At 49.5% G+C, this 12,031-nt stretch overlaps 1 protein-coding gene and 1 pseudogene across 3 annotated transcripts; both read right to left on the reverse strand.

Moving 5' to 3' along the window:
* Positions 1 to 3,935: 3,935 nt before the first annotated feature.
* Positions 3,936 to 7,463, reverse strand: LOC119357322 (peroxisomal membrane protein PEX14-like). Of its 3 annotated transcripts, none has more exons than XM_037624335.1 (10): positions 7,263 to 7,463; positions 6,967 to 7,166; positions 6,684 to 6,878; positions 6,406 to 6,583; positions 6,101 to 6,271; positions 5,403 to 5,434; positions 5,259 to 5,301; positions 5,116 to 5,183; positions 4,810 to 4,851; positions 3,936 to 4,697 (listed from the first exon to the last, which is right to left on the reverse strand). In XM_037624335.1, the coding sequence occupies exons 1-10, from the start codon at positions 7,294 to 7,296 to the stop codon at positions 4,245 to 4,247; spliced, it is 1,416 nt and encodes a 471-aa protein (XP_037480232.1). In that variant the 5' UTR covers positions 7,297 to 7,463; the 3' UTR covers positions 3,936 to 4,244. The 3 variants fall into 3 exon arrangements, with proteins under 3 accessions (XP_037480232.1, XP_037480219.1, XP_037480224.1); XM_037624322.1 differs by having other exon boundaries at positions 6,967 to 7,169; XM_037624327.1 differs by having other exon boundaries at positions 4,810 to 4,848; positions 6,967 to 7,169; positions 7,263 to 7,461.
* A 367-nt stretch (positions 7,464 to 7,830) lies between these two features.
* LOC119357343 lies at positions 7,831 to 11,437 on the reverse strand (annotated as a pseudogene).
* Between the last annotated feature and the right edge of the window lie 594 nt (positions 11,438 to 12,031).

Genomic DNA, 12,031 nt, shown 5'->3' on the forward strand with positions numbered 1-12,031 from the left:
GTTTGCTAGGGAGCAGCCAAGCGCGACCCCCACCCGCCCCACAAAGTGTTTTAGTTTAAGACGGTGAGGATGCTTGATACCTTCATACAGAGATTCAAGGAGCGGCTACTTTAACATCTAGAGTAACCCTGATTATTATATTTGCCTATTACCTGTTATTTATTTGTGCATCATGACCATTGCATCGGCATCATGTTGCTTTCGTACCGGGTTGTCCCGGTATTTTTATTAAACCTATAGCCATATTTTATTTCGCCATTTTTGACTGGATAGCGAATAGGTAACTCAAGCTCTTTTGCCCTTCTGCTCGGAGACCAACCGGGCACATACACGTGACCGTGAGACCATTTAAAAATTATTTGATAAAACGGAAATGAGTCGAAAGCTTGTGTGTGGTCTTATTATATCGTACTGAGGTTGCACATCGAATTTCATCCTATTTGAAGTCTGTTTGCTATCCAAACATTTGGATATGAGGTGATATTAGCCAGACTAAATAATAAAAGATTGGCAAAATAAAACTCATCTCTTCCCTCATCTCTAAAGCCCAAAGAGTCACCTAAATCCTAGCCCAAAAGCCTAAGAGTCGCCTAAATCCTAGCCCAAAATCCTAAGCCCGAGGATCGGCCATGAGGAGGGGGCACGAGAGCCGCTAAGGTTCAACGTGCAGATCAAGGACGAGGAAGATATCACCATGCTCATCATTCCGTCAGCCTTGAGAGCGATAACGAAGCAATGGCTGGTCCTGAAGCCTCCTTGCGTCGTGAGGCTCTCAGCTTACAAGTGGTGCGAGTTCTAGATGCAGGTCCAGAACTTGCACTAGCAGCTGGTCCTCGGGAGGGGCTGGCAATACTTTTGCCGCAGTCACAAGTTCGACTCCGGCGACCTCCTCGTCCTACGGCTCTTCAGGCTCGGCTTCAAGGTCCCAACACCAGTAGCTCGATCATGTGCAAGGCGAGGTGCCAGAAGCACTGCTACTGGGGCGGCATCCAGCATGCCCTCCAGTTGGTCGGTTTTTGTCTACCCGTCTGTTGTTGATGATCCTTTAAACTTTAGCCGGGTTCAGGACCGGGGGGGAGGGGGGCGTGCAAGGGCATCATATGTCCGTGCTGTCTTGAACCTATGCTTGTACTACGTGATGTCTCTTATGAAGCATTGTTCGTATGTGACCTGCCTGGTGCATTTCGGTGGTGATGCCATCATGTTTGAAAGGGGTGAGCAAAGCCACTAGCTGCACGCAACCAAACGCGTCTGCTCACCTCTGGAAGCACAAATATCAAGCCCTAATCTTACCATTGTTGCAATGCAGACAACCAAACAATATACAGATGATGATTTTTCTTTACGTGCATTTGCTCAACCAGCTTCAGGTTCAACTAGGAGGGACAAGTAGTGTTGTGGAAAGGAGTAAAGAAAACATCGACGGTTGAACCCACCCAAGACCAAAGAGAAAGAGGTGGGTTCACCTCTCCACTTGGAGCCGGATCCCCTGACGTACGGCCACCTGACGTTGGGCCATTGACGCGTGAGTCCGGATCCACACGTCCGTCCTCTCCACTTGTGAGGAGCACGGAAAGAGTTGCACGTACGAGTGAGGAGGTACTCACACGTGGAGTGGAGGCAGCCACTGTCACTGTCAGCTCCTCCCCACTTCCCCTCCCTTCTTCTCCCCCAGCCAGCATTAACCGCGCCCCACTCCTACCCCGGAGCTACCGGATCCACAGATCGCCGTCGCCGCCGCGCTTCCCCCTCCCTCTCCGGCGCCCTCATGGAGACGGACACCCCACCCGCGGCGGTGGCGCCCGGCGTCGGGGCCCAGACCCTCGCGCTCGCGGTGGCCGCGGCCGCGGCCTGCAGCGTGGCCGTGGAGGACAAGGCCACGGCCAAGCGCGCGCGGAAGCGGAGCAGGTACCTCGCCGACTACGAGACCCCCACCATCCTCAACACCCTCCACGGCGACGACGACGACGACTGCATCGTCACCCCGCCTCCAAGAAAGGGGGCGGTGAACGAGGGGCCGGCGCTGCTCCTCCGGCTCCGGCAGGCCAACGTCGCCGCGCCCGACCTGCTCGCCGCGCTCCACCGCTGCGCCGCCTCCCCCTACGAACCCCCGGGGACGGGGGGCGTCGACGCCGGCCTTCTCCTCGGCTTCTTCGCCCTCCACAGGGAAGCCTCCGCCTCCGTCCCCGTGGCCGCCACCCACCGCGCCGGCAAGGACGCTGCCTTGGTTACCACAGGTCAGCATCGCTCTACTGATGCCCCTGCCGCCGCTCGCCCGAATCCATGCCAGGCCATGGCCGTCTCCAACGGATCTGCCGGCAAGGAGGAACAGGCCGGTGGCATTGCCATTGGCCACGCCGCACATGCGCAAGCCCACCACCACATTGGAGCTGGACCACCGAATGCAGCAGCACCACCAGGAGGAGGAGCTGGGCCCAGCAAGAGGAGGAGGAAGAAGAAGGAGGTGACATTCGCACTGGGTGCGCCTGCTAGTGCCGCCGGCGCGGGTTGCTCTGCTCAGCTCGCTGCCACACACAGCAGCAGCACCGGCAGCGCCAGTTCCGCACCCAAGAAGCCGGCCAAGAACAAGAAGCAGCAGCATTTCGGCAAGCCGGTGGCCCTCATTCTGCAATTCGCCCCGGGCACCGCCGCCGATCAGCTCCCTTCCAAGGAGCAGCTCCACTCCACACTCCGCGGCTTCGGCCCCCTCATCGAGCCCAGCACCGAGATCACCAAGAAACAGGCGCGCGTCGTGTTCCAGAGCAGCGCCGCCGCGGAGGCCGCCTACAGCTGCGTGCACACGCTTGGCGACTTCGCCGCGGCGCGGCTGCAGTACCTGCGCCCGCCGCCGCCCCCTCCAAAGATCCCGCTCACGGACGTCCGGAAGAACCTCGAGAGGATGATCGCGTCCCTCACCGGCCCAACGCTGCTCGGCAAGGAGGACAGCGCGTGGAGCCTCGCCGGAGAGATGCAGCACCTTCTGGTCAAGGTCGACCGGGCGCTGAATGCCGGCAGGGCAGGGCCTTCCACCTCAGCTGCTGCTCATCACCATTGATCTCAGCTCAGCCCAGCCATGCTCCGGTCTGCTAGATGGAGATAAGCTCCTCCTACCTCCTAGTATAGTTAGTTTAGTCAGTGATCCAGTTGGTCTTCTTGTATATTATGAACTCTAGTCCTGCTAGGTACTGGTCCTGCTCGAATCATCGTAGCTGCTAATTCCCAGTCAGTATGTTTCGGCTGCAGAGACGATCTGGCGATGATCGAGCTTCTAATGCCCATGTGTAATATATATCTACCTGCTACCAGTGAAGTAAGCTATGGTGTGCTTGATCCCTCCCCTTGGCATGATGATGATGATGATGATGATGATGATGATGATAAAATGCAGTTGGTTTCATTGTAAGTACCTTTCATCTGTGGTTGATAGGCCAGGAACTGCAATCCTGGAGTGAGTTGATCTGGTTGCCATCTTCATTTCAACCTGAGATAGCAAACAGCACCAAAAAAAAGGAAGCTTTTATGCAGAGTTGCAGGCTGATGATAATAAAACCAAGCAAACAAAAAAATTGATGTTTGTTGAAACTGACATCACTCCAAGCAATCCTGGAGTGAGTTGATCTGGTTGCCATCTTCATTTCAACCTGAGATAGCAAACAGCACCCAAAAAAAGGAAGCTTTCATGCAGAGTTGCAGGCTGATGATAATAAAACCAAGCAAACAAAAAATTGATGTTTGTTGAAACTGACATCAGTGATTATGTCAGGCTGCTGGCTGGATCTCCATCAGCACAGCAGTCACCACATCATTCAAGATCCAACTGAATTTTGGCATCTTGGGTGATGCATGCACAACAGAATACCAAAAGCCCTCAATGATGCATACCAACAACAATATCAGCATCACAAGCAATATGATATCTGACCCACAACACGATAGTCGGCAAAACCTGGATAATCAAACAATCCACAAACAGATTTGTACAGATGGCACAACCATAACAATATTTTTCTTGTTTTTTTCAGTGTACAGCAGATAGTATACATAATCTAAACTCACAATCATCACATATGGCTAGATTTTAAGTCTGGCTTATTCTTTTATTCCATCTCTAGCCGCCCCGTGGCTGTTGCTGCAGCGGCAATCCAAACATTGTTCACAAACTTATGACAAACTGCCATATCATCTACCAGGATCTTGCTTGCAACTTTTAGATTGTGTGGCGATTGTCGGGGTGGTCCAGCTGTCTAAGCAGCAGCTTCCGCCTGCTCTTCGATCTCGCTGCGTCCAGCATCACTTGCGGCACTCCCATTAACCGGCACTTCAGCGGCGGGGACGGAAGGCGAGCTCGCGGCACCGTTCACCTGCACCTCACCAGCAGCCTCGGACGTGTCGCTAGACGGTTGCTTCGTAAGAGACTTCTGTTGACGAATAGCAGCCGCCGCTTCTGGCATGGCGACACCTGGAGGCTGAGGGGGGACCCATTGACGCTGAGGCGGCGGCCTTTCCACAACACCGCTGCTGTACGCCAGCGGCCTCGGCTCCTCTGCATGGAAATCAGGGGCCTTCCCGTTCTGGTGGTACGAGGGGGCATGGTTGTCCTGAGCTTGGGAGTATGATCCATCCTCGCTCAAGTAGGCGTTGGATCTATAAGCAAGCTTTTGTTCTGCGTGTTGCAGCATCTCCAATGCCTGCTGCGTCTAGCAATAGAGATAGGACACTGTTAGTCAGTTGTTATAACACTGCTGCGTCTAGTAAAAAGAAGCACTCTTGTTTGCAGCAAAGATAAGGCTCAGGGTCATCATATCATACCTTGGTCCCAGAAGATCTATTATCCCCTCGCTGCACCGTCTGCTCAAAGTCGGAATGTCATGCAAAGACAGGTCAGACAATATGCAAGTAAAGTTCGATACATAATTTACTTGAGTCAATTAACTCAAGTGTGAAAATCATCCAAAGCTAGACTGAAGGTTTTGCTACAGCAAATGACATAATCTCCCCCAATATAATGTGCATCATGCAACACCAAATGTGTGTGTTCAAGAGTCAATCCAGCTCATATTCAATATTTCAGCAAAAGCAAGATGTATTAATTATATAACCTGATTGGTTTCTTACCTCGACATAAGATCTTGAATATGACCCGGAGGTAGGTTCAGTAGGTGCTGGCGCAAACGAAGGCCTCCCTGCTCAGCAAACACCCAATGGTAAGTAGCAAGAAAGACGGAAGCACCCAATGGATCTTAGCAAGAGATGCTGACCTGAGCCAAAGTCACTGTTTGGGGCACCATACATATTAGGTTGCTACAAAAAAGGAAAAGCAGTTCAGTAATCGGACAGTTATATCCAAAGCATGAGCATGTTATTGAAAGTGTTATAACAGGATGAAGAAAAGGAGTGCACACCTGAGGAGGTCTCCATGGAGTGCTAACAGGCCCTAAACATTGTGGTCAAACAAACAATAATTTGGTCAGATCCTCATAGTTATATGCGTCGACAGTCATAGTAAAATATGTCTGATCTAGGGCATGCATGCATGCATATGGCTTTATGTGACATTTTCACAAGATAAGCTGTGCACTTTCCGATACAGGGTGGATGGGAGGTTGAACAGCATAGAGTCAAAGGTCTTTAGCATTGTTCCCTCTATAATTAGACCAGCTTTGCAGCGTGTTTGATGCAAAGAAAGAACAATGGAGTATGAAACGGTACAGGTGGATTTATACAGCATTATGAAACGACACAGATGGATTTATACAGCATTGTGCCGACATAAGGTGGATATCTTGTGATGCAGTTGAAAAAATAAAGCTTGGCATTGGCTAATGGGAAGTGGAACAGCATAGCAAAACAAGCCTTCCCTTTAAATGATGGGCCAAGATAGTCTTTAAGGTTTTCAGCATTGTTCCTGCCGTAACTAGATTAACTTTGCATCCTAAATCAAATACTCCCTCCGTCCGGAAATACTCGTCCCAAAAATAGATGTATCTGGACGTATTTTAGTTCTAGATACATCCGTTTCTATTCATTTTCGTGACAAGTAATTACGGACGGAGGGAGTACAGCAAAGTGAAATGGTACACAGATTTTGTTTGATACTAACCATTCCTTGTGGCGGAGGGGGCATGCTCTTCCAGTGGGCGGTAGTGCGAAAACCTATCCTCCCTTGTAATATTTACGGAGTCCCTGCTATGGCTCAACGACTCACTCAATGATTTCAACACCTTTGCTTGGGAATCCAGGGCTTGCGTCAAAGTCACAAGTATCTTCTTTTCTGCCAAAACATAAGTAGAATTGATATAAGAAAAACAGAAACGGTGTGATAAACTGACATGAAGATAAAGTTGCATATGCAGGTAACTGAACTAGTGTGATGAACTAAGAAGGAGCAGTGTTTAGGTAGGATACCTTCGTCCTTGGAAGCGAGCAACTCCCGGTTGGTCTGAGCGATGGCGGAAACGGCCGTCGCGGAGGCCTTGACGGCCTCCCTGGTCTCCTCGTCGATCTTGACCTTGAGCTCGGTCGCCTCATGGCCCTCGGCGACGACCCTGCGGATCCATGACTTGAGCCTGGGAAGGAGCAGCTTCTGCGCAACAGGTAGGTAAGCTTGGTGTTAATGGCTGAGATAAAAAGGTCTGAAACCTGCAGAGAATAGAGGAGGGGAGGTAAGAGGTATAGTATACTACCTTGACAAAGACTGCGGCGCTGGCTCCGAAGCCGAGCAGCAGCCCGGCGGCGATGAAGGCGCGGTACCAGGTGAGCCTGGGCTGCGGCGCGGCGACGACGATGGGCCCTGCCGCGTAAGCTTGCGGGGCGGCGGCTGGGACAGGGGACTGGGCCTGGGTCTGGGTGGGAGGGGACGCGGTGGTGGGCGGCGGGTCCTGCAGAGCAGCAGAGCAGAGCAGGTTAGCTACTAGAACAAGCAGGAGTAGCAGATGGGGAATTGGAAGAGCGAGTGGCGATGCGTACGGGGACTCGTCGGAAGGCCTCGTCGATCTCGTCGGCGGTGAGGCCCTTGTTCTGGAGGAAGGAGCGGCGGTAGACGACGGCGGAGCCCCTGACCTTGGGGTGGGACAGGAACTTGACGGCGTTCTGCACGTACTCCTCCCTCACCGGCTGCGGCGGCGCCTCGAAAGCCAGCTGCTTCTCGCCGGCGCCGGCGGCATCTGCTGCTGGTGATTCAGGGCAGGATAATTGGGTTGGTCAGCAGCGATCGAATTGGGGAATCGAGGGGGCAGAGAAAGAGAGAGAAGCAGACGACGGACCTTGCGGCGGCTGCGACGGCTGATTGGAGTCCATCCCCCTCCCTGGACCTGCCCCGAGCCCCGATGAGATGAGACGGGAGTCGCCCCCTGAGCTTGAGATCTGTGTGGGTCAAGAAGAGATCTTTTTTCTTTTTCGATTGATTGATGAGTCGAGGAGGCGATGCACACGGCGCCGCCTCCCTTCGAAGCAGTTGAGTTGGATTATCTATCCTCTTCTATTCTCTCCTCTGCCTTCTTTCTTTGCCTTCCACCCAAAATTACTTTTTTCTTTTTCGGAACTTCTTCTTCCTCCTCCTCCTCTTCTTCCTCGTACACTTTTTGTCATCCAACACCGTTCATCAAACAACTGCAAAAACAGGCCGAATATTTGAAATCCAACAAACCGGCAGCAGCAAAGCGCTACGAGGTTTGCGGGCGTCCGGAATCGGATGCAGCAAAAAGGGATGCATCTAGAACTAAAATACGTTTAGATACATCTTCTTTTATTCATTTTGATGACAAGTATTTCCAGACGGAGAGAGTATAAATCTTTTTAGATATTTCAATATGGACTACGTGCAAAACAAAATGAATGAATCTACACTTTAAACTGTGTCTATATACATCCCTATATAGTCCATATTGAAAATATCTAGAAAGACTTATGTTTAGGAAGGGATGGAGTACTACTACAAAAGAAAGCAGGAGCCTACACATACCATACATATAACCTCTCCATTCACTATAGCAACAAATCTTTCAACGAGTCTCTCTTTGTAACAACCATACATACATACATACATGTGTAATCTACACGCCAAACATGTTTTCCACCCCCTCAATCTCCCTCTCAGCGATCCCGCAGCTCATGCCCATCTTCAACCACCACCACCACGCCGCCCGCCACCTCAGCCCCATCAACGACCACCGCTCGCCTGCCCTCAGCGTCATCACCGCCGTCGTGATGCCCCACCACGGGCCGGAGCAGCAGGCCCTGCAGCCGCACCAGGTAGCTCTGCCCCGGCCCCGGCTGTGGCCCCACGTACCGGCTCACCACCGCTGCTCCCTGAGGGGCGGTCCTGCTGCAGCATCTCGCTGCTGGAGCGGATGCCGTTGAGCGCGCTCAGGTCCAGGTTGGGGAACACGGAGCAGCGGCAGCGCGGGCACTTGACGTTCAGCCGCAGCCACTGGTCGATGCACTCCACGTGGAAGTTGTGCGCGCAGGGGAGCCCCCGCACCTCGTTGCCCACCTTGAACTCCTCCAGGCAGATCGGGCACTCGCTGCAGTCTGTTGGGACGGCTTTCAGCATGAACTTGGGGAGCTCCTGGATAAGAGCCTCCACAGCTTCTCTCTGAATGAAGCACCACAACAAAAATAGCACATTTAGACGCATTCTTCTTCTCGTCCATGTGAATTGCTACACCTATTTAATTTGTGTGAGCGACTCACCTGGGCTGCTGTCAGATAAAGACCAGGATGGTATGCAGTGTCCTGGCCCATTCCTCTCAGTTCCAAGCCGACCGCCTCAAATGCCCAGTCAGGCACACGAATCATGTCAACCAAAACCTGCACACATCAACATAACGTTAATTACGCCATCGCCGCCATATTACCTTCCTACTGCTAGAAATAAGGTAGCTAGCAAGCTCTAGTGTAGATTTGAATTTGAAACTTGTGTACCGAGGCATTATAATAGGTAATCCTGACTGCTTTGGACACACTGAACAGAAGTAGTACCGATAAAGATCTGTGATAATTTGATCTGATGCATTTAAGCTTCTAATGTTGACAGATCACTTCCTACATCCAACGTCAGTGCAGAAATAAACGGAAGCATTACCCCGTATTCAGAGACCGGAATCCCCTGCTGTGCCCTCAGGCGGAGTGCATGCCTTCGGTTTAGCCACTGCCATGGAAATAAAAACATGGAAAATGTCAAGTTCCACTGATAATCATAACAGCCCAGCACAATCATGGTCACTGGTTCAGTTTGTCCTGTGCAAATACAAAGAACACTCAACAGATTCGTCATGTTTTTTAGTAACTGGATATGATACTAACTGATGCAAATCAAATTTGAACACTCCAATGTCGAATTGGCAACTCAGTATAATAATATTTCAATAATATTAATTGGCAACTCAGTATACTAATTGACACCTTCTGTATAATAATCATGTATAAGCAGCACTTCAATAATGTTTCAATCACATTCAAGCTTTGATTTTGTATGGACAAATTATGCAGCAGTACCTTTCCAACAGCCACGCATGCAATACAGGCGAGCCCACAGTAACTGAAAAGCAGCCATATCAGGAAGCCCCATTTTTGTCCTTCCTCTGGCAGCTGTACACGGGGTGAATGTGCAGTGAGTAGCAATTCTCTCCATGTATGGTGATGGTAAAATTTGCTTCCACGATAAAGAACTTACGCAGCTCCTTGCACTGTTAAACCACAATGTTCCTATCACAGTCCAAACCCACAGGAAGGGGTACAGAAGAAGAACAAGGACTGACAGAACAACTATCCTCCCACAGAAACGAGTATATCTCTGTTGCCATCCAAGATCCCTGTGATTTGTTACACAAAAATGTCATTGATGTACAGCAAGGTTTACAAGTTAATCCGGTTCTCTCGGAAAAAATAGAGGTAGAGAGGTAGTAATCTTAAAACACAGACATAAGACCCCCAACAATAGGCAGAGTACCATCTGCTGTTGTAGAAAATTGTTTTTGTCTTAAAGAGTGCCAATGCATCAAAAGAAATGACCATGTCCTGTTTTATTGAATATTGTTACTGTTGTCATGGAATTGTACCAACGATGTAACTCTAATTACAGAACCATAAACACCCACAGCCCACAGCTAACTCTTATTTTCTTCAGAAATATATGAAGACACAGTTCTGTTTGAATCAAAAATTAAGGTATCCCTAAAACCAGATTATGCAAAACACTGGCGTTGCGCTATTGTGTTTGAAAATAATGTGTAAAACGCTCAAAGACACTAACATTACTATCTCTGGTAAATGATGCCACCATAAATTGTTACTGCGTCCCTTACTCTAGTTGTTAGTACATGAATCTTAGCCTAAGTACCTACCTCACGTAGTATGAACTCACAAATCCACAAGAATGCCTGTGTAATTATGTCTTGTTTTATTCCATATATTGTTACTACTGTCACAGAATTCTACCGCAGTGTAACTCTAATTATATTAAAAAATGTTTAAAGCCCAACTTGTGCTTGAATAAAAAACAGTTATACAAGAAACCAGATTATGGAAAACGCCGGTGTTGCCCTGTGGTGACGCAAGGAAAATAAGGCAGTAACTAGGAGAAAATAATGTGTACAATGCTCGAAGACGCTGACAATACTAGCTCTGATAAATTATGTCATTGTTATCCTGGTGGTTGGTACATGAATCTTAACCTAATAAGTTTGTGTAGCTCAGTTTTGAAGTATGAATTCATTGAGGAATGCGCAGTTGGACTAGGCAGAGGCATGTGAAAGAGAATGGTGGTGCAGGAAGTAAAAGGGGGGATAATAATAGTTGGGGATGACTTACAGCCCCATCCCTGCGGCGAGGCCGTTGTCGAGGAACATGAGGAGGCGGAAGACGAAGACGGTGGTGTAGTCGACGACGATCCATATGTGGAGCGGGTGGGCGCAGAGGCGGTACCTCCTCCAGTTGATGGACACGATGATTCTATATTATGAGAGCAAACACTTAGGCATTCATGCATACATACATACATAGATACATAGAAAATTGAAGAAGCAAATGAAATGAAAACAGATGAATTCAGACGTACACGCTGGTGGCGAGCATGGAGAGGAAGAAGCCGTCGTACCTGCAGCATCAGAGCAGATTCATACACATACATACATTTCCATCAGTCAGTAATAAGAAGAAGAAAAAGAAACAGTGGGGATCGAAAGGGGAACCGAGCGAGCGAGCGAGCGAGGGTTAGAGAGGGAAGGAGAACGGACCACTTGAAATCGACGCCCCGCATCGCCATTCCGTTTGGTCAGATCTGGGGCGGAACGACCTTGGAATCCACCCGCATCCGTCGCCTCCGCTCCTTCCGCGTCGAGGGTTTGGGTGGGTGGATGGATGGATGGATGCGGGGACAAACGGAACGGAATCGATGGGGATGGGATGAAGAAGATGGTTGTGGGGACACTGACCGCACGGTAGATCACCTCTGCTTCGTACCCCCATCCCCTTTGTCATGTTACCATCTACCAGATCGGGACCCCTTACCCAAGATATGCCAGATTTGACCACACAATGATACTTCACCCAAAGACTATTGTGATCCGCTACACTCATGGGTTATTAGTCCACCAAGGATACTATTTCTCTCTCGGATATAGCATTTCTTAAAAGTCCTTGCTAATGAGTATGAAACCAATCTGAACACCCATTGAAGCAAATAGTTCAGATCCCCTCACCCTTACTTGCCGTTTCTCTTTTTCAAATCAAGCATTGTCTGCTTTATATTTTTTTACCATTGTATGATCATGAGTTTCTTGCTTATTGTTTGGATCATACCGTAAAACCTAAGAAGGAACAAAGAACTCGTATGTAGCTAGTTGCCCAAGGTTTTTGCCTCCTATTGTAATTTAGGGTATTTGTGAGATAGTTAAGTAATATATATCAATGAATTGGTCCGATCCTCCGATGTCCGCGTGATTCTTTAATTCGGGTCTCACAAAGGAGGTGCCGTACCACATAATATAAGGAAACTGGTATCAAGATTGGAGGAAACTGCATGGCTATATGA

Source organism: Triticum dicoccoides, chromosome 1A (genome assembly GCF_002162155.2).
Source record: "Triticum dicoccoides isolate Atlit2015 ecotype Zavitan chromosome 1A, WEW_v2.0, whole genome shotgun sequence".
Taxonomy (NCBI): Eukaryota; Viridiplantae; Streptophyta; class Magnoliopsida; order Poales; family Poaceae; genus Triticum; species Triticum dicoccoides.

Bases quoted from the DNA above. Each gene is read 5' to 3' on its own strand.
- LOC119357322 (XM_037624322.1), bottom strand. From the start codon at position 7,296: ATGGACTCCAATCAGCCGTCGCAGCCGCCGCAAG. The intron at 6,584-6,683 runs GTAGTATACTAT...CCTGTTGCGCAG, and splicing joins GCGCCGCAGTCTTTGTCAAG to AAGCTGCTCCTTCCCAGGCT. The intron at 5,435-6,100 runs GTTAGTATCAAA...CACAATGTTTAG, and splicing joins CCCCTCCGCCACAAGGAATG to GGCCTGTTAGCACTCCATGG.